The sequence below is a fragment of the Acinonyx jubatus genome, chromosome A1 (assembly GCF_027475565.1).
Source record: "Acinonyx jubatus isolate Ajub_Pintada_27869175 chromosome A1, VMU_Ajub_asm_v1.0, whole genome shotgun sequence".
NCBI lineage: Eukaryota > Metazoa > Chordata > Mammalia > Carnivora > Felidae > Acinonyx > Acinonyx jubatus.
The window spans coordinates 70,243,197-70,268,174 of NC_069380.1; the positions used below are offsets into that span (position 1 = coordinate 70,243,197).

The 24,978-nt window shown below is 35.5% G+C and overlaps 1 protein-coding gene across 9 annotated transcripts in view; it reads left to right on the plus strand.

Moving 5' to 3' along the window:
- Window positions 1-24,978, plus strand: part of PCCA (propionyl-CoA carboxylase subunit alpha) — a 404,001-nt gene that overhangs the window by 171,668 nt on the left and 207,355 nt on the right. For all 9 annotated transcript variants that reach the window (XM_027065165.2, XM_027065168.2, XM_053217534.1 and 6 more), the window contains 4 exons: window positions 13,534-13,677; window positions 15,043-15,117; window positions 19,316-19,384; window positions 21,278-21,353. In XM_027065165.2, coding sequence (XP_026920966.1) covers window positions 13,534-13,677; window positions 15,043-15,117; window positions 19,316-19,384; window positions 21,278-21,353 — 364 coding nt within the window. The remainder of the gene's footprint in view (window positions 1-13,533; window positions 13,678-15,042; window positions 15,118-19,315; window positions 19,385-21,277; window positions 21,354-24,978) is intronic.

Consider the following 24,978-nt stretch of genomic DNA (forward strand, 5'->3'; position numbering starts at 1 on the left):
TCCGAAAGTTTTTCCAAGTTGGCCCCCCCATGGTTGTTTTGGTATAAGACCTCTGAAAGTTGGTATTATGTCAAATGATGCTATGCAGTTGATCAAAGTCATTAACTACTTATGTTTACAGTTTATGTCTTAGATAGCTTGTCAGCAAGTTCTGTTCTGTACTCCCAGAAAAAAATTATAAGTGAATTTAAAAAATTAATTTTGTGACAAGTTTTATCTTATTATATCTGATAGTACCTAATTTTATGCTATTTAATATCACACTTTCATCCATTTGTCTTTCCCATTTAATGTTTTATTATTATTTTTTTATGTGTGTTGACTTCCAGTGACTGTAATTCTATCATTATCAGACAAATTAATTTTGATTTTCTAGAAGCATGTGTGTTGGGATATTTCTTGGTGGAAGCTGTAACTGAATGGGAACATGAAAAAAGAACCTTGAATTTCATCGTATTCAGAAAGCCATTCTTACATATTTCAGAGACTTCTGATATTTAAACAATTCAAATGTTCTTGTAATAGATTTTCTCTTTCAAATTTCTTTACTAACCTTAAATTATAGTACTTAAGGCACATTCACCAAATTCTTTATCTTCTAAGATACATGTTATCTCTAATTAGTGTTTCATTTTGAGCCTGGAGGGCTATAATTTTCTGTGTTCTTTTTTTTTTGTTTGTTTTGTTTTCTTCCTTGAAATATCTTGATTGGGCTATCACTTTTTCCAGCTTCAGAACTTAACACGCTTTTTTCTGGTTAACAGAAATGTGAGTAGCATCACATTGCTTGATTTTTTTTTTTTTGGGGGGGAGCGAAATTTGAAATACAAATACAGTTTCTCCTTAAAGAGGTGCGACACTGAGAAAGTCACCAGTTTTGGTGCATGAATGCTTGGTTCAGTTGACTGGCTTTGTTCTCAGTCTGGTCAGAATTTATATGTCAGAATTATCTATGCTGTCCTTGTATATGTTTGATTGTTTTCACAGTCATTAGTTTTCTGTTGCTTAATGAAAAAATTCAAATGCTTCCCTGCTACGGTTCCTTTTTTCTGTATCCTCCACCTTCCCTCAGAGTGCTCTTTCCTGCCACTGTTATTCTTGATATACTAGTTAGGAGAGAGTCCTTTCTTTCCCAAGTGTGCTATTCAGTGTGACCTCTGTGTACCTTTATCATGTCATTCCTTTTGCTTGAAATGCCTCATTTCCTGTAGTAGAAGCTCACATATACATCTACTCACACACACATACCTGTATAGATGTTTCCTTCTCTCCTTACGGAAGACCGAAAAAGGTGATTTTGTTAAGATGCCATTTTAATTAACGAAATTGTATGTAATTCTGCTTGAATAGTTTTAGTTTCGTATCTTAATGATAAAACTAAGAATTGGCAATATTTGGTTTAAAAAAATTCCAAATGGTTCAAAAGAGTATACATTGGAAAAATAACTCTCCATACCACATATTTATCTCAACCATTTAATTTTCCTCTGGAGGCATCCTTTGTTTTACTTAACAATGCATCTTTGGTAGTGTTCCATATCTAACTTAAAGCATTATCTTCTTTTTTTATGATTTTTAACATTTAGTTGTAGCTGTACAGTCCTAGAATTTCACCAGTTTCCTGTTGGCAGTTTTCCCAGGATTTTGCTATCACAAATATTGCGATTATGAATGATACTGTACATCATCATTTTGCACATGTGGAAGTAGAATTGCTGGGGAAATGTGAGCTTTAGTAATTTAGTTAAGTATTATTGGTGTCTTTTATAGGAGAGCTTATTTCTTTATTCCCTGACCAAAAGGATCTTTGACTTTCTGCCTTTGTCTAATAGTGAAAAATAGCATCTCATTTTCATTTTCCTTCTTATGAGTGAGGTTGAATTTTTCTTCATAGACTGATTCACATTCCCTTTTCTTTGAATTGACTATTAGATCCTTAGCCTTTTGTTATTGTAGGTGTCCTTTATTTTTTTAGGCAATAGGCATTTGTGATATTTAAAAAAATTTTTTTTTTAACGTTTTATTTTATCTTTTTTGAGACACAGAGAAACAGAGCATGAACGGGGGAAGGTCAGAGAGAGGGAGACACAGAATCTGAAACAGGCTCCAGGCTCTGAGCTGTCAGCACAGAGCCTGACGCGGGGCTCGAACTCACGGACTGCGAGATCATGACCTGAGCCGAGGTTGGCCGCTCAACCGACTGAGCCACCCAGGCGCCCCGGCATTTGTGATATTAAGAGGAAGCAATGCTCTGTGAATATTTTTCACCTTTCTATAGAGTGAGGGCTTGCCTTTTTTTTTTTTTAGGTTTACTTATTTATTTTGTTAGAGAGGCATAGAGAGGGGGAGAGAGAGAATCCCAAGTAGGCTCCTCACTGTCAGCACAGAGCCGAATGCGGGGCTCAAACCCACAAACTGTGAGATCGTGACCTGAGCCAAAACCGAGTCAGACGCTCAACCGACTGAGCCACCCAGGAGCTCCCCTAGAGTGAGGGCTTTCTAGTCAAAGAAAGACCGTTCGTGCCTAGATTGAAGGATAGTGACTTTAAGACAGAACTGGAGAGAGTCTTATTTTTCCTCAGAGCCATTTGAATTTCCCCTTCCCTCAGAAAGATAGGTGTACATTAGAGCCAGGTTGGCTCGCTCTCCTCAGGGTCAAGGAAGGGCAGATATGGGAGCAACTCTTACATAAGCCCTGAGTTTAATAGTTTTGGGGTTCCTCTCCTGTGCTTCTTACTCTTCTGCATGCGTAGGGAAATAAGGCCTTTATCACATTGCCTTATATGGAATTGAGATGTGGAGAATAGTGCTAACATGTTCTATGAGTAAATAATTGGTCTCTTCTCCCATCTACAAACCATTTGTTTCTTGGCAAGATTACCAAATAAATGTGGATTAAAACAAAACAAAACAGGTGTGATTTGTTATTTTTCCTTCTTCACCTCTTGCCTCTTTGACTTGGTATATTGTTTTTTCTTCCTATGTAGATATTTTTTGTTTTAAGTCTTAACACTTGCATTTTAAATCTCTTATTTTTGGTGTTACAACATACTTAGGCTTTTCCTACTCATTCATAAATTAAATATTTTTCTTACATGTTTTCTTTTAGTACTTACTTCATCTTTCCTGGTGAAGTTTTCACTTCATCTGGAATTTGATTTTATCTATTTAAAAAATGGCTACCTGATTGTCACAACCATCTTTGAATAATTTTTCTTTAATGTAGTAATTGGAAGTCACCTTAATTTTATCATGAATTCTCATATGTGTGTAGATCTGTTTTCTTTTTTAACCTTTCTGTTTAATCATGTGCTAGTACCACACGGTTTGGGATGTTGTATCTCTGTGTTATAACACAATATCCAGCAGGACTGTTCCTTTCTCATTACTCTTATTTTTTTATATGATGTTTTAGAATTCGTTTATTTCGTTTATATTTAACCAAAGAAAAAGATTAAAATGATGAAATTGCTGAACTATTAGATAAATGTTTCTAATTTTCCAGAGATATTAAGTCCTTAAAAGATGTTCTTAATAAGAAAAATGGTTATTAAAACCATTTATGTTTTTGTCATCATATTTCTTCATACTTTAATTTGAACGAATATATTGTTTCCCTTTTACAAAAATGAATGGAAATTGGCATATTTATATTTAATTCTGCTGTCTTTTCCCCCTAACTCTTCATTTTTGCTATTTTTATTATTAGTTTTATATTACTGTAACATTTCTGTAGCAGAACTCTCCTAGTGTCTTCCCTTTTTGTATTTTAACTTGTTTTTATGGTCACCAGCAGCATCTTTCCATAGCCTCATGATTAATCAGTTCTTCATTTTGATTCATCTTATGGTTATATGTTCTTCTTTTTCTTTCTTTTAAAAGAACTTATTTTTGAGAGGTATCCATGGTGTATTTTCTGAGTTCTTAGATGGGTGGTAAGGTTGTCTTTATAACTGAAAAATGTCCTTTCACCTGGGTATAAAATTCTGGGGTTTGAGATAGCTGAATTAGCATGTTATTGGACTTTTGATCCAATACCAACCCTTGAGTAACTACCAAAATTCACTAAGAAAACAGAAAGAAAGAAAGGAAGGAAGAAAGAGGAAAAGGAAATAGAGAAAGGAGAGATGAGAAATCACTTGGAAGAGAGAAGGCTCTTTAAACCGATCTGTGTGGGGAACTACAGCTGTAGGGAGGGAACAGCCAGTGCTGCTAGGGAAAGAAGAGCAGGAGGAAAGCTCTTGCTTGTCCTTTGCTTTTGTTTAGGGACAGTTATTGCCCCTCCCTCACAAGGGAGCCTCTTATTGATGGCTCTGACCAATTTGAATTAATTTAGCTGATCCTTTTAATATTTTTTATATCTTTTTAATCACTACATGTACACAGGACTTTCTTGATTTTCCATTTTCTTCTGTCAGCGTCTCACTTTGTCCACCCCCTCTGCACAAATGCACATTTCCCATCTTTCTAGTCTACTATGTCATGATTTGGGTTAGCTCAGTGTTTGGGATTTTATTATGACCACAGTGTGAACACTATTCACAGCAGTCCTGTTGTCACCTAAGATTACTTTCACTTTCCTGCACCAGTTTTTCTTTACTGTTAAAAATTGTCTTTGTTTGCTTAGTTTTCTGTGTGCCTATCACTTATTTATCCAAAAACTTGTCCCATGTTTAAGTATTTGCAAGCACATTGAGTTTTCTGTCAGTTTTACTTTTTGGTAGAAATAGTTGGTTCCTTTTGACTTACTGTAGTCTGGAGTGGTTGCCTTCTACATTTGCATTTTGACTTTTTAGCTGAGATTTCCCTACTTTGTCCTGAAGATTCCTTACACTTCCCTTTTTTGGATCTCTTTTCTCCTGGATTTTTGTCGTAAACATTCGTTTATTCCCTTTTTTCCTGGAACACGTCTTTAAAAGATAGCTTCCTAAGAACTAGTGCACAGGACCTAAATTATATGAGAATTTGCATGAGTGCAGATGACTCTGTATTAACTTATTGTGGGGAAAAAACCCAGTAGTTTTTATTGTGGTGTAATGTGCATATCATAACATTCATCCATTTTAAGTATACAAACTCAGTAGAGTGAATGTTTGTATCCCTCCAAAATTCGTATGTTAAAACATAACTCCCAAGGTGATGGTATTTGGAGGTGAGGCTTTTGGGAGATGATTAGGTTACGAGGGTGGAGGCCTCACTAATGGAATTTGTGACCTCGTAAAAGAGACCCTAGAGAGCAACCTTCTCCCTTCTGTCATGTGAGGACAGAGTGAGAAAGAAGACTCCCATGTATGAATTGGAAAGTGACTCTCATCAGACATTGCATTGGCTGGCACCTTGATCTTGGACTTCCCAACCTCAGAACTGTGAAAAATAAATTTCTGTTTTTTGTAAGCCACCCAGTCCATGTTATTCTGTTACAGCGTCCCAAACGGACTAAGACAAGTCAATAAAATTTAAATAAATATACAGAGTTGTGCTACTAACATCAGAATCATTCTATAGAACATTTCTATCACCCCATAAAGTTACCTGTGCACATTTGAAGCCATTTCTTTTCTTTTTTAAAAGATTTTATTTTTTAAAGTAATCTCCACACCCAATGTGGGGCTCAAATTCACAACCCCAAGATCAAGAGTTGGATACTGTAATGACTGAGCTAGCCAGGTGCCCCTGTAGTCATTCCTTTTACATCCCCACTCCCAGACAACTGTTAATTTACTTTGTTTCTGTAGTTTCCATATTTTATATTTCTGGACACTTTGTATACGTGAGATCAAACAATATATGGTCTTTTGTGTCTGACGTCTTAGCATGTTTTTGAGGTTTATTTATGGTGTAGTGTGTTTCAGTAGTCTGTTTTAATTGCTGAATAGTATTCCATTGTGTGGATATCCTATATTTTACTTCCCTACTTATAAGTTTGTGGATATTTTAATTGCGCCCACTTTTTGGCTATTGTGAATAATGCTGCTATGATGATTGAGGTATAAGAGTTTGGACAAATTATTTAATTACTCTTGGGTAGATACATAGAATGGAATTGTTTGTTGTGTGGTAAATTATCAAACTGTCCAGCTGTCTGGACAGCTGTAAAGTGGCTGCACCCTTTTACATTTCCATGAATAATGTGTAAGAGTTTCAGTTTCTCTACATTTCCATATCCTTCTGAATAGGTACTTTTTAATTGTCTTTTTCATGATAGCCATTCTCGTGGATACAAAATGCTATCTCTTTGGGGTTTAATTTGCTATTCCCTAATGCTTAGTGATATTAAATCTCTGGGTGCTTATTGGTCAGTCATGTTATCTCCTTTAGTTAAAGTGTGTAATCATATCCTTTGCCTAATTTTAAATTGGTTTATCTTATTATTACTGAGCTGTGGAATTATTATTTTTTTTAAAGATTTTATTTAAGTTATCTCTACACCCAACGTGGGGCTCAAACTCACAACCTTGAGATCAAGAGTTGCACACTCCACTAACTGAGCCAGCCAGCTGCCCCTGTAAGAATTCTTTATACATTCTTGATACAGATATGCAATTTCTAGGTATTTTCTCCCAGTTTGTGGCTTGTCTATTTTCTTAATGGTGTCTTTTGAAACATAAGTTTTTTACCCATTAAAGGCCAGTTTACTATTTTTTCCTCATTTATGGATTGTGCTTTTGGTATCGTACCTGAGCATTCTTTGTCTAACCTGAGGTCACAAAGACTTTCTCCTGTGTTTTTTTCTAGAATTTTGAGTATAGAATTCTGGATTAGAATTAACTTTCTGTTAGCGTCTTGAAGACCTTTTTCGGCTTTCTTTTAGTTTCGACTTTTGATATTGAGATGTATTCTGATTCTTGACCATTTGTTTAAAAATTTTTCTCCCTCTTGGGGCGCCTGGGTGGATTAGTCAGTTAAGTGTCTGACTTTAGCTCAGGCCATGATGTCACAGCTCGTGGGTTCGAGCCCCGCATCAGGCTCTGTGCTGACAACTCAGAGGCTGGAGCCTACTTCGGATTCTGTGTTTCCCACTCTCTTTGCCCCTCCCCTGCTCACACTCTGTCTCTCTCTCCTTCAAAAATAAATATTTAAAAAATTAAAAAAAAAAATTCTCCCTCTAGAAATTTGCAAGATCTTACCTTTGTCTCTAGTTGTGGCAAAAACTGTTAGTTGTCTACCAATTACTACTAATAAGGAAAAATAGCTTTTATCTTTTATTAACGTTGTGAATTCTTTTGATACTTTTGCTTTATATTCCTATAATAAATTTTAATTAGACATAATGATTTTCCTTTTGGTGTTTTACTGGATTTTGTGAGCTAATTATAATGATTTTGAATTTTTACTTTTTTAAATACTGTCTTTACCAGACTTAATATTATATGTATTTTTTGAAACTGTGAGAATATTGTATAGGTAATAGGCATTATGTGTTCCTTAAATATTAAAACTCAGATGTGAATCCATTTGTATTGGTATCTTTCTCAGTGGTAGGTCTTTAAACAACTTTCTAATTCCTTTTGTGGTAGACTGTCCATATTTTATGAGGTAATATGATCTATTCATAATCAAGATTATTGAAGGTTAATGATTTATTCATGTTCTTCTAGATTTTTTAAAATACTTTTTAAGTGTATTTATTTATTTTGTGTGTGTGTGTGAGAGAGCATGAGCAGGGGAGAGGCAGAGAGAAAGGGAGACAATCTCTCAGCGCAGAGCCTGATGTGGAGCTCAAACTCATGAACCATGAGATTATGACCTGAGCTGAAGTTGGATGCTTAACCAACTGAGCCACTCAGGTGCCCGAGTTCTTTTTTTTTTTTTTATTGGATCTATTTGATTTAGAAAGAGATACGGTGAATTTCTCATCATATACCTTCTGCCTTGACTAGGCAATTGGGCCACCATTTACCAGTTGACAATTACAACCAAATACTTCTTCATTTAAGGAATTTTGAATACTTTTCACAACCCTCCTTCTCTCTCATGGCCAAGTTAACACATACTTCTTTGTTCTGACTTCTCTATACTTTCTGTGACTTTTTTCTCTTTTGAACTTCCCTCAGTGTTAATTTTCATTTGAGGTTAACTTAAGTGTATAATTAGAATTGCCTGTATTTTGCTCCTCTTGAGGAAAACTTGTCTGTTACTTCATTACCTATTCTTTAAATCTTAGGAATTGTTAGGCAAATAACACAAAATATTTAAAAGTTTAAGTCAGAGAAAACCTATTGAACAAATTATCTACTATTATTTAACATGGTGGATTTTGATTAAAGAGAAAATGTTGACTAAGGCAGATATCTTTATTATTATTTTAATGTTTATTTATTTGAGAGAGAACACAAGCAGGGGAGGGGCAGAGAGAGAGAGAGAGAGAGAGAGAGAGAGAGAATGAATGAATGAATGAATGAATGAATCCCAAGCAGGCTCTGCACTGCCAGCACAGAGCCCGATGTGGAGCTTGAACCCACAAACTGTGAGATCATGACCTGAGCTGAGATCAAGAGTTGGATGCTTAACAAACTGAGCCACCCAAGATATCTTTATGTTTGATTGAAGATAAAATGTTGATCAAGTCAGATATCTTTATTTTAATAATATTTTATTATATAAAACAAACTTTAGTGATGTTGCTTTAATTTGTATTAATTTTATGTGAAATTCTTTCAGATGTACAGAAAAATTGCAAAATGTCACAAAGATGTTCTGAACACCTTTCACTAACATTTACATTTGCTTTATGTCTCTCTCTCTATGTCTTCTTTGCCTGGAACATTTAAGGCTAAATTGCAGGCCTGGTATCCCTTTACTTCTAAATATGTCTGTATTTCCTAAAAACAAGAAGAAGATTCTTTCTCTCTCTTTCTTTCTTTCTTTCTTTCTTTCTTTCTTTCTTTCTTTCTTTCTTTCTTTCTTTCTTTCTTCTTTCCTCCTTTCCTTCTTTCTTTCTTTCTTTCTTTCTTTCTTTCTTTCTTTCTTTCTTTCTTTCTTTCTTTCTTTCCCTCCTCCTCCTCCTTTTTGAGTGATGGGGTGGGGGAAGGGGCAGAGGGAGGGAAGGAGAGAGAGAGAAAGAGAAAGAGGAGAAAGAGAATCTTAAACAGGCTCCATGCTCAGCTCAGAGCTCAATGCTGCACTTGATCCCATGACCCTGGGATCATGACCTGAGCCAAAGTCAAGAGTCAGATACCATCCAGGCACCCCAAGAAAATTATTTTACATTACCACAGTGCCATTATAAAAATCGGGATATTAACATTTACATATTATTTATCATCTAATCTACGGATCATATTCAAATTTTACTGGTTGTTCCACTAAAGTCTTTCAGGGTAAAAGAAACCCATTTTCTGGACCGTACATTACATTTACTTGTCATACCTCTTTTTCTCCATCTAGAACAGTTTGTTATTCTTTTTTTTTTCAACTATGATCTTTACATTTTTTCATGAGCACAGGCTCTTTATTTTATAGAACATCCCTCATGTTGCATCTGTCTGCTTTCTGATGATTATATTGAGGCTCTGTATCTTGTCAAGTATACAGAAGATGTACTGTCCTCCTCTGACCACCACGTAGGAGACCTGCGAGGTCTGTTTATCCCGTTACTGCTGAGGTTGACTTGGTTAACTGATGTCTCTTACATTTCTTTACTGTAGAGTTACTACTTTTCCCTTCGTCATCAGTAAGGTATTTTATTGGGAGTTACTTCAGTACTGGAAATGTTTCATGATACTTTCACTCACTAGTTTTAGATACTTCACTGTTTGTATTTAATGAGAAATGAGGTTAAAGATTGCGATGGCAGACCCAATGCTGGAAAGACTTGTTTTTCTAAGTTCGTTAGTGTTGAAGTTTGATGCATTAAGAACTCAGAGGTGAAGCAAAATCAGATTTACCTCACTGTTGGATTTGATAAGCTCAGTTATTTATTTTTTGGGGGGAAATACATTTAAAGGAACAAATACATTTGAAAACAGAGTGGCAAGAGGTCTATACACAAACACGGATATTAGTGACAGCTTGCTGGTGATCAAGAAGACAAAACTAAATGAAAATAGCAAATGGATTTATAAAAAGCTGGATGTTTGCAATCATCTGGTGTAGGCATATACAACTATATAGACTCACTCTAGCACGATTGTGTGTTCCATAGTATGACATTTCATGATTGTAGCTGTTTGCACCTATTTGAACAAAACATTCATGGAGAGATAGAGGCATTGCCAGTACAAACTGATTTATCAGCTACTAACAGACCCTGCAGAGTGCACATTCTCTCACTAATCCCAATCACAAATTTGTCTTCAAGGATTCAGAAATTCTGACTTGTTTTGGGCTTTTTTTTTTTTTTTTTTTTTTTTACTAATGTGTAATTTTTTTGTGGTGGGGGAAGTTTAGGTCTTTTGTTGACTAAACCATGAGATTTATATACTAGAATGTCAGTGTATTAATCTTCAAATGCAGAATCATACTATTTAGTGTATCCTTATTCATATAGTTCTTGGAACTAGCACCCTTTCTACTGGGTAGAAAAATTACGTGTGAAGCCAGGTTCTCGAAAATTTTTTTGTCACAATAAGGGAATTCATTTTTGTATTTTGAATATTTAAGGCATGGTTTCTAAAAGTGTGTTCCATGGACTTCTCAACCCATAGGATATCGTCCAAAAGCAGGTGTGTGGGTGAATAAGTGCTATATAATACCCTCCTCTTGAGAATCCCAAAGCATATTGACAGATTAATGAGTCTGAGGAGTCTTAAAAAAAAAAAAAGAAGAAGAACATATTTAACTTAGGTGAAATCACTGTTTTCTGAATAGAAGTGACATAGAAACCTTGTGGGTTTTTTCCCCCCTTCCACATAATAGTCCTCTGAATATATGTTTATCGGCATTAAACTTATGTAGATTTTTCTTCTGGTGGGACAAGACAAAACTGTTGGCCTACCAGACACCAGTCTTTGAGTCTCTCTTTGAATAACCTTTCGTTCCAGTTAGCTGCCTTCACTTTCCATTGATCCTCGCTCCCTGCCCTTTTTTCCCCCCTTTTAAAACACATTTTTAAAACTTATATTGAATTATATTTTGGCCTGGGAACTGTTTTGTCTCTTTGTATATCTCTGTTCTGATCTCTTAAGTATGGAGTTTGACTTGCAGAGGGGAACCTGTTTCCAAGTTCTCAGAAATGGGGCTATACATGGTTATTTAAGCAATGTGATGCCTAGAAGATTCCTGGTGATACTAAGGCAAGCTCTAACGGAAATGTTTCACACATCCAGTTGAATAACTTCAGAGTTATATTCAAATGTATTTAGAAATATTTCTTTAACAATACTTGAACCTAAGTGGGTACGTTTTTTAAGTTCTGCACGTAATGATTTTGCCTTTAGCAGCTAGTTGTTATTCTAGTTACCTACTTAATTATTTTATTTTGATATGATTGTAGCTCACTAATTGAGATTGAAAAATGTGTTGTTTCTGTTCTATAATTCTAAGTTAGTGTCAAGTGGGTCCATTTTTGGATTTCGTTTAATACGGGTCTTACATACTTTTCTCTTAGACAGTTACAGAAAATCTTCTAAGGTAAACAGAGCCTTATAACGAATTTGGGTCTTTAAACTTTAATAATACTGTGTTTTATAGAAGACAACAGCACCTAATTATGCAGCTGTTTATGTTTACTACATTTTTTTAAGTTTTTTTTTTTAAGTAATCTCTACATCCAATGTGGGGCTTGAACTCACGACCCTGAGATTAAGAGTCACATGCTCCCCTGACTGAGCCAGCCAAGCGCCCCAGTTTACTACATGTTTTTATATGCATTTTTATTTGAGGAGAATAGGAACGTCATACCATCTCTGGAGTGACCTGAATGCCAGTGCTGCCTCTACCATTTGCTGTAGATGTGTCTCTGGATTTGCTGCTCACTTATTCATTCAATATATATTGATTTGCCTAGTATATTTTCTGGGCACTAGCCAGAGGAGGAAATTAAGTCATTCACTTTTAAAATTGTTTTCTCACCTATGGAGGTGTATGAATAGTATTGACATAAAGCCCTTGGCACATAGTAGGCTCACTTTGAATAGAGTGATAAGATGCCTTCCCATTCAGATTTGTTTCTAGCAGTGATAGAGGGGCTTTACACTGTTCCTTTCTTGTTATATTTATCATATAGAATCTTGTTTCTCAAAAAACCATAATTTGCTTTGAAAAATTTAATTTTTGAACTATCTAATAAGATCTTTATTTAGTGTCACATTCATTTTGCAAAGGGTAGATGCTTATTTTAGTGATGATTTGTCATTAAAATTATGTCAAAATGTCTTAAAATGTTGTTGAAACTGTAAACAAACTCATAACACACACAGAGCTAATTATGGATGCCATCTGTTTATTTTTACAAAGCTTTTTTCTTTCTTTTTTTTTTAAGACCATGGCATTGTCTGCTTATGATAAGCTTCGAGATTATTATAATGACTAAGTCCTGTCCTTCAATTAGTGTAGTTGAAGATGGGAAGACAATTCGTTTGTTCATTGACCTTTTCCCGTGTCAGAGTTTATGAAATTGGACATGTCATGATAAAGAAACTATTAAGAGGTGCATTTGGAACATGCTTTAGTTTTTATGAGAAAAGAAATTGGTATTTAAAGTAACAGATGTGGCTAAAGTTTTAAATTTTTAAAACTTCTTCAAGGTTTTTGAAGAGAGACCTATCATTTGCTCCTTATCAGTGCCGTAAGTGGCTTTTTTGTAGCTTCGTTAAATTTAGGAACTTGTGAGCAATCAAGCAAATTCATAATGATGTGTATCCCTGTTAGCATCCCTCTATGTCAGTGCATGTTTTTGTACATGTGTATCCCATGTGTGAGTGTGGAAGGCCAGGGATCCCCATGACAGCATCATCCAAAGTAGTTATCGGCAATTTGCTGAGAAAGCAGAGTGATTTCACTGGCTCAGTTTTGCTATTGTGCATGCTAAGCACTCCCCATGTAAGTCTGAAGGGAAAACAACCTGCAGGATCCATCTGCTCCTTTCTGCTACACTGCATTGATGTAAGAGTACGCTAATCTGGTTGCTTGTCAGGACAGGTTAGTGAAAGCATGAGAGTGAGTGAGACCAGGCTAGCTTAGTGCTTTGGAAAATCATAAGCTGCCTCTGTGGATGCCATGCTAAGTGTAGCAGAATAGTTGATTACCAGCCATACCGAGGATTGCAGCTAAATATGTAATTTTCAGATAAGAATTAGTTTCAGAATTGAAAGTGGGAAGCATTGCTGGACGACATCTAATTAAAAACTGAGACAAGTGATACAGATAGTTTACAAATACTTTTTAGGCATTGGGGTTTTTTTCTTTTTTAAAATCCTGCTTTGTATTAGATTGTGCTTGTTTAATTTTATTCTCTCGGTTTTTTAGTTAAAAATGATTAAATGTTATGTATAATTAACCCCATTTTGTCCAGGAACTGCTGAAATTGTTCTTGCCTATTCTGTTTATTCCCCTTTTCCTACACCTATTGACTGGCAGATATTGGCCTTGCAGGTGGAGCATCCTGTCACAGAATGCATTACTGGCCTGGACCTAGTCCAAGAAATGATCCGTGTTGCTAAGGGTTACTCTCTCAGGCACAAACAAGCTGATATTCCCATCAACGGCTGGGCAGTTGAATGTCGGGTGTATGCTGAGGTAAAATGAATGATGTTCACAGAAAGCATGGTGGTTGTGTCCCGAGACATGGGACCAGGGAAAACTAAACAGCAAGAGCAAGTTAGGGCTTCATAACCCATGTGATGTGTTTGCTTATGTAATAGAGAATCAAACCAGGCAAAAGAGGGGGCAGTTTTGACGCAATGCAAACTAGTTTTAAAAGACTGAGTTTGTTTAAGTTCTGTGTATTTCTGTGCACGGGCAAGATAGCCACCAATCAGTTTAAGGGGCAACAAAGCATTCGTTAAATATTCTTGCTTTTGTTAAATATTCAGTATGTTTGCATGGACCAGGGTTTTTATTTTGTTTGTTTTCAGATCACATTTGAAATGAACAGAATCATTTATTTCTCTGTTGTTGTTTGTCTTTTGCTTTTTGTTTTTAAGAGCCTACCCTGCATACACATTAGTTGTTAATATTAATTTAATTTTTTTGCAAGTTTATTTTCTGATAAACCTTATGATTACATTAAAGTAGTGATTGAAATTTAAATTGCAAAGCTTTCATTCATAATTTTAATTATGGAATTTACTCCTAAGCTTTCAGTCCAAAACTTTTGTATTATCTTATAACTATATTAATCAGATAATAAAGCAATCAACATCTGAAAATGCTTTTTTCAATGAGTGAAACAATTCAAGGAAGCATTTAATACTATCTTTTGCTTTTAGAATTCAAAGTCCTTTAAAAAAAAATAAATTAATGGTAACTGTGTTTAAGAATACTTGAAGTTGTTTTGAAATGTTTTTCAAGGATCTTGAGAATATACTTGCCCGGGTTATTATTCTTGCTTTTTATCATATTTTAAATGGTATTGTTATGACACTGAACTCATTTAATTTTTATTCTGATGATCTAAGATATTTACAAGTGGGGCACATATCTAATAATAGCACATGCAAAGTTTTTTTTCAGGTCTTTACTTGAAGAACCAAAATTCTCCAATCTTGCCGTATGTGAACTGTTTTGAGAGCAAGAAAGACAGTTATCTTTAGTGCACTACAGTTGCTGTTCTGAACTTGGGGATGTTTTGATGTAACGCCTAGGTTATTTTATTTTTGCCCAAGGCATTTGAAGACAATTTATAAAATGTTGGAATTTTACCAATTTCAATAAAGTATGACTAACGTCAGGCTCAATTCTGCTTACATTTCAGTTTAATTTTTAAATACTTCTCTAAGTAATCTAGAGTGAGTATAAGACAGTGATCTTAGGAAATCATGATTTGGTAAATACTGTGTGTTGAAAATAGATCTATAAATGCTTCTTCATTGTATAAATATTTAACCTTACTTTGCTGATTTATATTTCAAAGACTGTGCTTCCTTTCCTTTGAACTTTCAGGACCCCTACAAGTCTTTTGGTTTACCGTCCGTTGGGAGATTGTCTCAGTACCAAGAACCAATACATCTACCTGGTGTAAGTCATTAAGCTGCAATGCCAAGTGAGGGGTTAAAATCTTGATTTATGTCATACTTTTATGTTAAAGCATGTCAACACCAAAGGGTGTAAATAGAAGGACAAGTGAAATTTGTGGATAAATCACAGTTTTTTGTTATTTTTTAAAAAAAATATTTTGTACTTGGTGATGTGTAAGGAAGTCAGAATTCCCTTCACAGGGAAGTCTAGAGACATCTGACTTCTGAATAAATGATAGTTTACAGTGTTCCCAATTCTTTTGAAAATGGTAATGAAAAAGATCACAGGATCCTAAGAATGGGAAATGACTTTTCTGTATTACTTTAATATTTTCAATAAATCTAACCTAGCTTCCCTGTATAGTCAGATGTCACAAAATTCAGCCTCTTAATTGAAATGGATTAAGGAAAACAAAGTGTGCCTCATTCTGTTAAGTGTCACGTACTTTAAGAAGTACATATTTCTACCAGTTAAAGAAAAGTGATCACTGTCCACTTAATTCATAGTTCTTCTATATTTAATAAGTGTTCTTTAAATAGTTTTTGTTGCATATAAAGAACAAGGGCATACCCTTTTTCTTAAGGTAATGTGTGTGTGTGTATACACACACACACACATACCATTATGTTAACTAGTGGATGACAAGGCGGTACCATCTGTGAATATGATTATTCAGTCTGATTACTGACATGAAGATGGTGAAAGATTACAGGAAGGATTCTAAATTCGAAGATGTTATTGGATATATGATTTATTTCACTTTTTAAATTGTTTTTGCCCATATGCGTTCTGAAGAGACTTGACCCTTTCTAGGCTGGGAGACTCCATGCTGTGTTCAAAGCCTGAAGGCAGAAAAAAAATTGTAAAGATTTAACAGGCATTATGTGACGTTAAATAGCAGATGAGAAAACCAGTATCATAGGGACATATCTAAACATTTTTTTAATCAAACAAAAAAGTATTAAATAAGAATTCATAATGATTACTTTAGTTGTTAGAAGTTTTCACCATGTTGTAATAGCTAACAGGATGTCAAACATTTTGCCCTCGCAAGTTTTTGCAATTTGCAATTTTCAAACGTGAGACCTGTTGAAAGTACAAGTGATAATGGACAAACTATACCCCCTACAGTCTTTGTCCCACCAAATCTTTCTTCAATTAATGCTGCAGCAGGAGTTTTATGTAATAACATTTGTGGTTGTGAGCCATCCATAGAAAGAAAAAACAATTAAAATGCCTTAAATGTTCTGCTTACTGCTGTTATTTGCTTGTGTGAATGTTGCATGTCAGCTAAATGGACCAAGGAATAGATAAAGTGATTGGGTGCGGGAGAGTGCACACCAAGCTTTGTCTATCATTATTGCTGGGAGCAATCAAATTGATGTCAGCAGGACAGTAGATGCGTTGACAGCTGTAATTATGTATCTCCATGGTGATCACTTTTGGCCTGTCATGGAGGCCCACGAGTTCCCTCCCTTGGAAGCATTTAATCAGATTGGGCTGTCACTTGTCAGGTAGACATGGCGGGCTGGGAGTTGGACTGAGGGGGAGAGGTGAATGGAGCATGAAGGGTGGGAGACGGCTGGTAGTTTCACACGGTCCACCGTTGATACAGAAGAAAGACATTTAAATTACGCTAGATGTTTTCTGAGCAATGGCTTGAGACCCTCAATACACAGGTGCCTGGGTGTTGGTGTTTCCTCCTTGCCTCTTTAACTAGATCAGTTGGTTTTAATTTAGGAAACTTTTTGGTTATTACCCTTTTTTTTTTGGTCACAGGAATACATACTTGAACGTTAACTTACAGTTTGTAGTTTTCACTTGCTTTTTTAAGCCTACAGTTTACCCATTCTGGCTTTGATGAAGATTTTTTGTGTGTGTCTTTGATCACCACATTTTATAAATTTGGTAGTTTCTGTAATTTTGTTCTCAGAAATTTGGTTATAATTCCATTTGACTTATTCTTAAAGCTTTGTGTGCAAAAGCTAAGATATATATATGTTTTTGTGTGTAGCCTTTGTTTTCATCGGGGAATAGCAACTTAATTTGACTTTGAATTCATTGTTAGAAATAAAAAAAGCTGATGATTATTTGAAAACTACATAAGCAGGAAATTATAAGTCAGAGTCTTCATGCTTTGTTACAGTTTTAAATTGGAAATGTTGATTTGCTAATGAGACATGTGTTTGATTAGAGATGTGTGTTGATTATGTATAATACCTCTTGATTTTACCCTATGTATTTTTAAATTAAAATGACATACCTTCTGTGATCATAATTTTAGTAAATGAAATAGTTATATCTAAGAGCCCTAGGTAACTTAACTTTCAGGATGGTGTTGTTCAAAGTGACTAAAATTTTAAATTATGAACCAGAGAAGAGTGTAACAAATAATCTTTATTGTCTATGTTATTTTACCAGTGGGTTGAACATTAAAGTTCTGCGCTAGGTTTGTAGCAGTTTACATAGCAAATAGGAGGATATATTTAAAGCCAAAGATCTTAGAATTTTTACCAATCTCAATTGGAAACACAGCTTTAGCAAGCATGCTCTGGTTTTAAATAATACATGGTGATAAAATGAGCTCTTTAACTTTTTGCTACTAAAATTAAGAAAATGCAAGTTCAGAAGGCTCTTTTCTGCTATGTAAGTTGGATGCCAGCTGCCATTTGGGGGCTCTGTAAATGTGGGGAGAGGGTAGATTATGATTTTATTGCTTTCACAGCTGCCCCATTAATTCTTTTCTAGTTTTTATCAACACTGTGTATTTCATAGCACTGAAGTATGTTTTCAGAAAATAGAAAGCCAGGATATTTTTAAGTGTGCTGAGTGACTATCATTTAAAATTGAGATTTTCATATATGAATGTGAATGTAAATACAAATAACCATACTTTCGTGTTTGCAAATGCAGAGATAAAAGCACTCTGAGTTTGTTATAGTGTTACCTTCTAAAACCTTACGAAGAGAATAATAGTAGTGTGATTTTTTTAAAGATTGAAACTATGCTTTATCTTTTGATGTCACTGTATAATAAAGCCATCATCATACCCTCATGTGGATATCCTAGACAAGAGGTTCTACATGTGGTCCCTTGATAATTGCCTAAATTAAAATATTAAAGGCCTAACAGCCGCTGTGTTGACCTTTTTCTGCCTTGCTGCAGACAGATGAGCTGCTGTTTATTAGGAAGGCTTCTTCCCACAGGTGAAGAGCTATGTGAGCTTCCGCTCTTCTCTTCCCACCCCTTTACGATGTTGGGCATCAAAGTCCTGCTGTTCTGGCAGCTTCGATTAAATTCCTCTATCTTCAAGACCCCTAGGACATGCTTGACAGTCTTAAGTATTTTGATTAGCTTTTAAATACCTCAGATTCCAAAACTTAGGCACAATAATTTAATAAATATTTCGTCCTCAGCAACTGCTCATTTTAAAAGTTTTACATGGCTAACCTCTGTGCCTTACTGCTGATATCAAACTGGGAGATGAAAACAAGAATCAGCGATGTACTAACTAACTTGTTGGCTGGTTAACAGCAATCAGGCTCTTCAAAAGAATATTTTGAACTTGGGCTATTTTTTTTCCCCCATGAAAATTGCAAAATCAGAACTCTAATTGGGGCTGTGTCCTTACAAAGCAAAGCTATGAGAAAAGCTGTGTAAACATTAAAGTCTCAGGGGACTAACAGTAACAGAGAAAAAATGTACAGTTGAGAGGGTAAGGCAAAAAAGGAAAGTGTTACAGACATGAAAGTCACAGGACCAGCGTTCTTGTAGAGCTGATGAGCAGAACTCCCGGGTCCTGCTGCATGGCTTGACTGGGGTCCTCCCTGAAGCTCTCAGAAGGGTACAGTGGGGAGTGTGCCTAGAAGGGGCATCATTCATGCCATGCTTCAGTTGGAAGACACCATCAAATAGCTACAAATGCATCCCAGGATAGTGATGTATAAAGTTTTATTGTTGTTATTTTTTGCAGTTTCTTCATTCCTTTGTTTGGAGTGAGAACAAAAAAAAATGCGTTATACTACATGGTATAACAGATCAAGATAATTTGGTCTCTATATGGTTTAGATTGTTTTTCTGTTTTCCAGAAGTTGAAATATTACTTGAGATTAAATTATCCATCTGCTCCTTGGAAATTAAATTTGTTGAAAAATATCTGCACAATATGAAGTTACTTTCATTTCTTTCTTTCTCCCAGGTCCGGGTTGACAGCGGCATCCAACCAGGAAGTGACATTAGCATTTATTATGATCCAATGATTTCAAAAGTTAGTTCGATTTCCTAATGGCTTTGTACATTTTTCTCCTGAAAGACAGTGGAAGTATTAAAGTTAAAAAATCTTAAATTGATCCTTTCTCTGAATCATGTGCTGTGTAATTAAACAAGTAATTATGCATTGATGGAAAAGTGAAAGCAGAGCAGATTTTCTTTCTCTTGAGAAATTTCAACAGCATGTTACTTTGTAATACTCCCCAATCAAGTCAGTCATTTGCTCGTCCCCAATCAAATCAAATGATGATCCCTTCCCCCAACAATAATAAAGTTATCTAACCAGTGGCTCCAATGCAGCCGATACAGTGAGCATGAATTACGTTATTTGGTCATCCCTAGAAATTACCTGAGGTGGAAGTATGGATGGCTTGCCATGTCAAGGAGTTGAGCTGATAGGTCATGTTTTTTGGCATACTTTTTACCATTTCGTTTCCATTTTTATGAATCACTAATTACTTGTGGTGATTGCACATAATTAAGTTTTATATTAGAGTACAAGCTGTCTTTTTGCCTACCTGTCTTGAAATTTGACTTCCCAGAATAAATTAACAATGCTGCTCAAATTTTTAGGTCTTTCAAAATCATTAGAATCTTAAGATCTCATAAAATGTGGGATTCTGACTGCAGTAGTTGAAACTGGGGATTTCATGGGGCGCCTGGGTGGCTCAGTTGGTCAAGCATCCAACTTCGGCTCAGGTCATGATCTCTTGGTTTGTTAGTTCAAGCCCTGCATTGGGCTCTCTGCTGTCAGCACAGAGCCCATTTTGGATCCTCTGTCCCCTTTTCTCTCTGCCTCACCCCTGCTTGTGTTTGTTATCTCTCAAAAAATAAACGCTAAAAAAAACCCAAAACACACACACAAAAAAACAAAACCTGGGGATTTCATTTAGAAAATCCTGTTTTCCCTATCCCAAAGAACGATTTTATTATTACTTTTTTTTTTTACTAAAAACCCTTTGTCAGATGGTTTTCTCCCCCAAGTACTTTTTATGTATTTGTAGCAAACTGTTTTTTTATTTTTTTTCACTTAAGTTTTTATAGTAACATTATTAAAGTGAACTTTAGGTATTTCATTTGTTAGAGAAGTGCTATTTAATTTAAAAATAAAAAAACAAAAAAATTATAGATTGATTTTGATATATGTGGTTCCATTTTTTGATGAATACATTTCTGTTCAGAAAAGTGGCCTGCAAATAAATTTTCAACCTGGCTTGATACTGAGGAGCTGATGAAATGTACCAAAGTAATTGTAAACTATAGACTGACTAATGTAATAGAAAAATATTTTATGAGTAGGTAAAGTCTTATTTTAACAAACAAATTAGCAATAAAATATTATTTATTGCTTGTATTTAATTGCTAATTTGTTTAAGATTCTTATAAATAGGCACAAAATCATATAGAACAGTAAGACCCTTCTGTTTTTGTAATACAAGAACAGTTTGCTTCTATGCTATGTTATGTGTAAAAGTTAGCTATGCAGGGTATCAGACTTGGAAACGACATTTTCGTAGGGAGAGAAAAATCTTGCCTTATCCTTCACTATTCCAGATGTTTATATTCTATTCCAAATGTTCACATTTTGATATCTTTCCTTTTAAACTTTTTATGGTTATTTTTATTACGTTGTTGTTTATCTCAAATAGCTCTTTGCTGTGATAGTGAATGTAGGAGAAAAGTCTGAAATATCTTGATTCTGATATTTATTGAGTTTAAAAAAAATCTTAATTGACATACTTTATATTAGAAATTGAGCTACTGTGAAATTTCAGAGGATGTTTTGGGAAACCTGTTACAAAGTATTTTGATTTTTATTAGGGTGAATTGTTTGACTTTAGATAGATTGGTATCTATCTATGTAAATTGTTTTTTGTTTATTTGCTTTTAGCTGATCACATATGGTTCTGATAGAACTGAAGCACTGAAGAGAATGGAAGATGCACTGGATAATTATGTTATTCGAGGTAAAAACAAATATTTGAGGTCTTGGTATTATACATGGTGTCCTGTTCTAGAAAACAGCTTGAAGATGTGCTAACTAGAGAGTTCAGTAGAAAATGTGCTTACTATGTATTTAAATAGAAATAAGAAAATTTTCCTTAGCAGCCCTATACTTTACATATATACCTTAAATTCTTTAATTAACCTTACGGTGCATAACCTTTCCTAGACAAATATTTAGTATTTTATAGGTATGTGATAACTGAATCAGGAGTAGCCATTTTATTGATTTGTTTATTTTAAAGATTTTATTTATTTATTTTTTTTAATTTATTTTTTTTTTCAACGTTTATTTATTTTTGGGACAGAGAGAGACAGAGCATGAACGGGGGAGGGGCAGAGAGAGAGGGAGACACAGAATCGGAAACAGGCTCCAGGCTCTGAGCCATCAGCCCAGAGCCTGACGCGGGGCTTGAACTCCCGGACCGCGAGATCGTGACCTGGCTGAGGTTGGACGCTTAACCGACTGTGCCACCCAGGCGCCCCTTAAAGATTTTATTTTTAACTAATTTTTACACCTAGTGTGGGCTTCAACTTACAACCCTGAGATCAAGAGTTGCATGCTCCACTGACTGAGCCCACCAGGTGCCCCACAGCCATTTTATTTAAATTATTAAAGCAAAGTTATACTAATCCCCCTTAAGGAGTAAATTATGTTGTAAGTTGTATTAGCAACTTTTTATTAGCATTGAAAAGATCATTTCATTTTAGTCCAACATAAATTATCATCAACTTAAGCATAATGGAGTTTAACATCAAATTTAAAGTACGGTTCACTTTGAATTATGAGTGAATAGTGTGGGTCTACGAACATTCCCATAGGAAGGACTGGCTGTATAGTTTTGTTCTTTTCTCATGGCTTACTAAAACAGTGGAGCTGGGAGGCTAGAATTGGAGGCTGAGGGGATAGAATGTTGGTGGAGTATGATTACTTAGCGCCTCTCAAGTCCATACAGAGCTTTTATGTAATTTCAAAAGGCTTTCCTTTGAGTGGGCACGACCTGTAGGTCAGAAGGCTTCGCAAGTGGACTACAACTTTGTGTGAATTAGGAAAAGTGCTCCATTTTCTGGGCGCATCCAGCCCTGAGACAGAGAGCTCAGCTTAGCAATGGAGCATATTAAACCCTTACTCTGCACCCTTGACCCAGTGCCTATATGCAGTGAACAGTTTGTACAACTGCACAGTAGTGACTCAGGACAATTTAGTGACTCCATTTTTACATATTTTCCTTTCCCTGATCATTAAAAAATTTTTTCAAATGTTTATTTTTGAGAGAGAGAGAGGGAGGGAGGGAGGGAGAGAGATTGTGAGCGGGGCAGGGGTCAAGGGAGAGGGAAGCACAGGATCCGAAGCAGGCTCCAGACACTGAGCTGTCAGCACGGAGCCTGATGCGGGGCTCGAACTCACTAGCCGTGAGACTGAGCCGAAGTCGGACGCATAACCAACTGAGCCACCTAGGCACCCCTCTTCTTGTTTTAATATATGGCAATTAAGTCATATAATCATTGCTTTTAATCACTTTTCTCTTCTAGCTTTTCTTTTGTTATACGTGGAGAAACTTCTTCCCTCCCTTCCCTTTTACTGTCACTCTCTTTTCTTCCCATTTGTTAACTAACAGGTAATCAGTGATTGTATCTAATCTCATGTGCTAGTGATTCACCTCTGTCAATGAGAGGAAAACAGTTCTCAAGTAAACCTAAAAATAAAATCCATAACCTCAGTATCCAAAGCGTATACAAATTTGAAAAATCCCCTTCATGTTCTTTCTAGCTCATTCTCTAGTTCTTTTTTAGCCTTAATTGTGGAGTATTTACTGGTTTTTAAACTCTGCCATGTTCCATCATGAGCCATCATGAGCAGCAGCTACATATTTTCTCTGTACGTTGGTTAAGTAGGCTTGGAGGGGTTTATTTTCCTTAGAAATAGTATTCCCCCAGAAATACTTCAGTGCATGTTTGGAACACACATCTAATTTGGGTGTATGTTGGTCTCTGTGTGTTTAACTACACACACATACAGACATAAAAAAGGTACTTGGGAATATTATCCCCAGAGGCCTTCAAAGTATTTGTAAGAGCTTTCTAGATTCCTCCCCCCATCAGTATCTTTGTAATTTTTATTATGGTTGTTGAATTGTTGGATTTTGGTTAATTTCGGTTTTGTTCTAATGAGCTTGAGTGGTAAATTCATGAATTTGAGATAGTCCATTTGTGTAAGAATATTTTGTCAAATCACATCTCTATTAAGCTTTGATGTAATGTAGTGCCATGGCATATGGGCACTTGGTCAAAATATTAGCGTTGTATTCTCCTCTGTCTATTCTGAAAGGAATACTCTAACATAGTTATAGAGTACACTTTCATCTTTTATATTTAAATGAATGTTTGCCACTGAATTTACGTACTTTACTTAATGTGTGTGTGTGTGTGTGTGTGTGTGTGTGTGTGTGTGTGTGTATAATGTTCACCAGTTACCACATTTTTAAATTAAAGTGACTTAAATACAGAGTAGTAGGCTTGCTGTTATTCTCCTAACTTTGTATGTATTTTCCAGGCCTTTTTCCAGGCCTAGTTTGAAAAGGCCTTTGGTTCACTCTGATAAAATAGAAATCAGAGGGGCCTAGGTTCCTATCCTGTCATGACACCTTTTAGTAACTATGTGAGTTTTGTCAAGTTACTTTGTCTCCCTGCATCTCATACTCTACATTTGAAAGTGGAGCGTTAGCCTCTGCTCTATAAATTAGTAGTGAAGATGAACTGAAGTTAGGTACACAAAAGGGCTTGGCACGGTACCAGCTCAATAACTTGAGTTCCTATGTTCTTTTGTCCTTCTCTCATTACAGTTGTAAAACCACATATTTAAAGATCATATGTCATGAGTCATTATCAGTCAGTCAGTGACATGGGAAATTGATGAAGCCATAGATAAATAACATTGAAAACCCATTTGGGGTCATTCCTGGTACTGTGTGCTGGGTTACTTGTTTTCATTGCACACTGTTCTGCTTCTTCAAAGCATTTACTGTAACTATAATTAAAATATTAGTTGCCTGACTAATTGCTAAATGTTGGATTATCCCATAAGAATATTAGGTGCATGTGGGCAGTGATGGTATTTATCTTGTTCACATGTGTATTACTAGGGCTTGATATGATCAGTGAGTAATAAGTATTTGTTGAATGAATTAATGAGTGAGTGACAGTAGCCCTATTTCAAGGAGTTTCTGGTAAATTTGGCATGAAGCATATAGAAAGGACATAAATTTATAGACGCCATAATACTGGAGTGAAAAATTATGGTGGGAATTCAGATGGGGGAGGCATTTTTCTTTTCCCACCTTTGCTTTTGGTTCTTTGGAAGTAATGTGAGCATTGCCTTAGGTGACTCTCACAAGTGACTGTGTTGAGAGTACCTCACTTTGTATTTCCTTCAAACAGCTCCCCAGAGTGGCAGCATTTTTTTTTTTTTAAAGACTGGTAACTTACTGTGGAGGTGATATATAGGAGAGAGCACACTCAGGCCCGTTTGGAATATGACTGACTGTTGTCTTTTGGGAAGATAATCTGGTGATGGATGTTAAAAGTGCA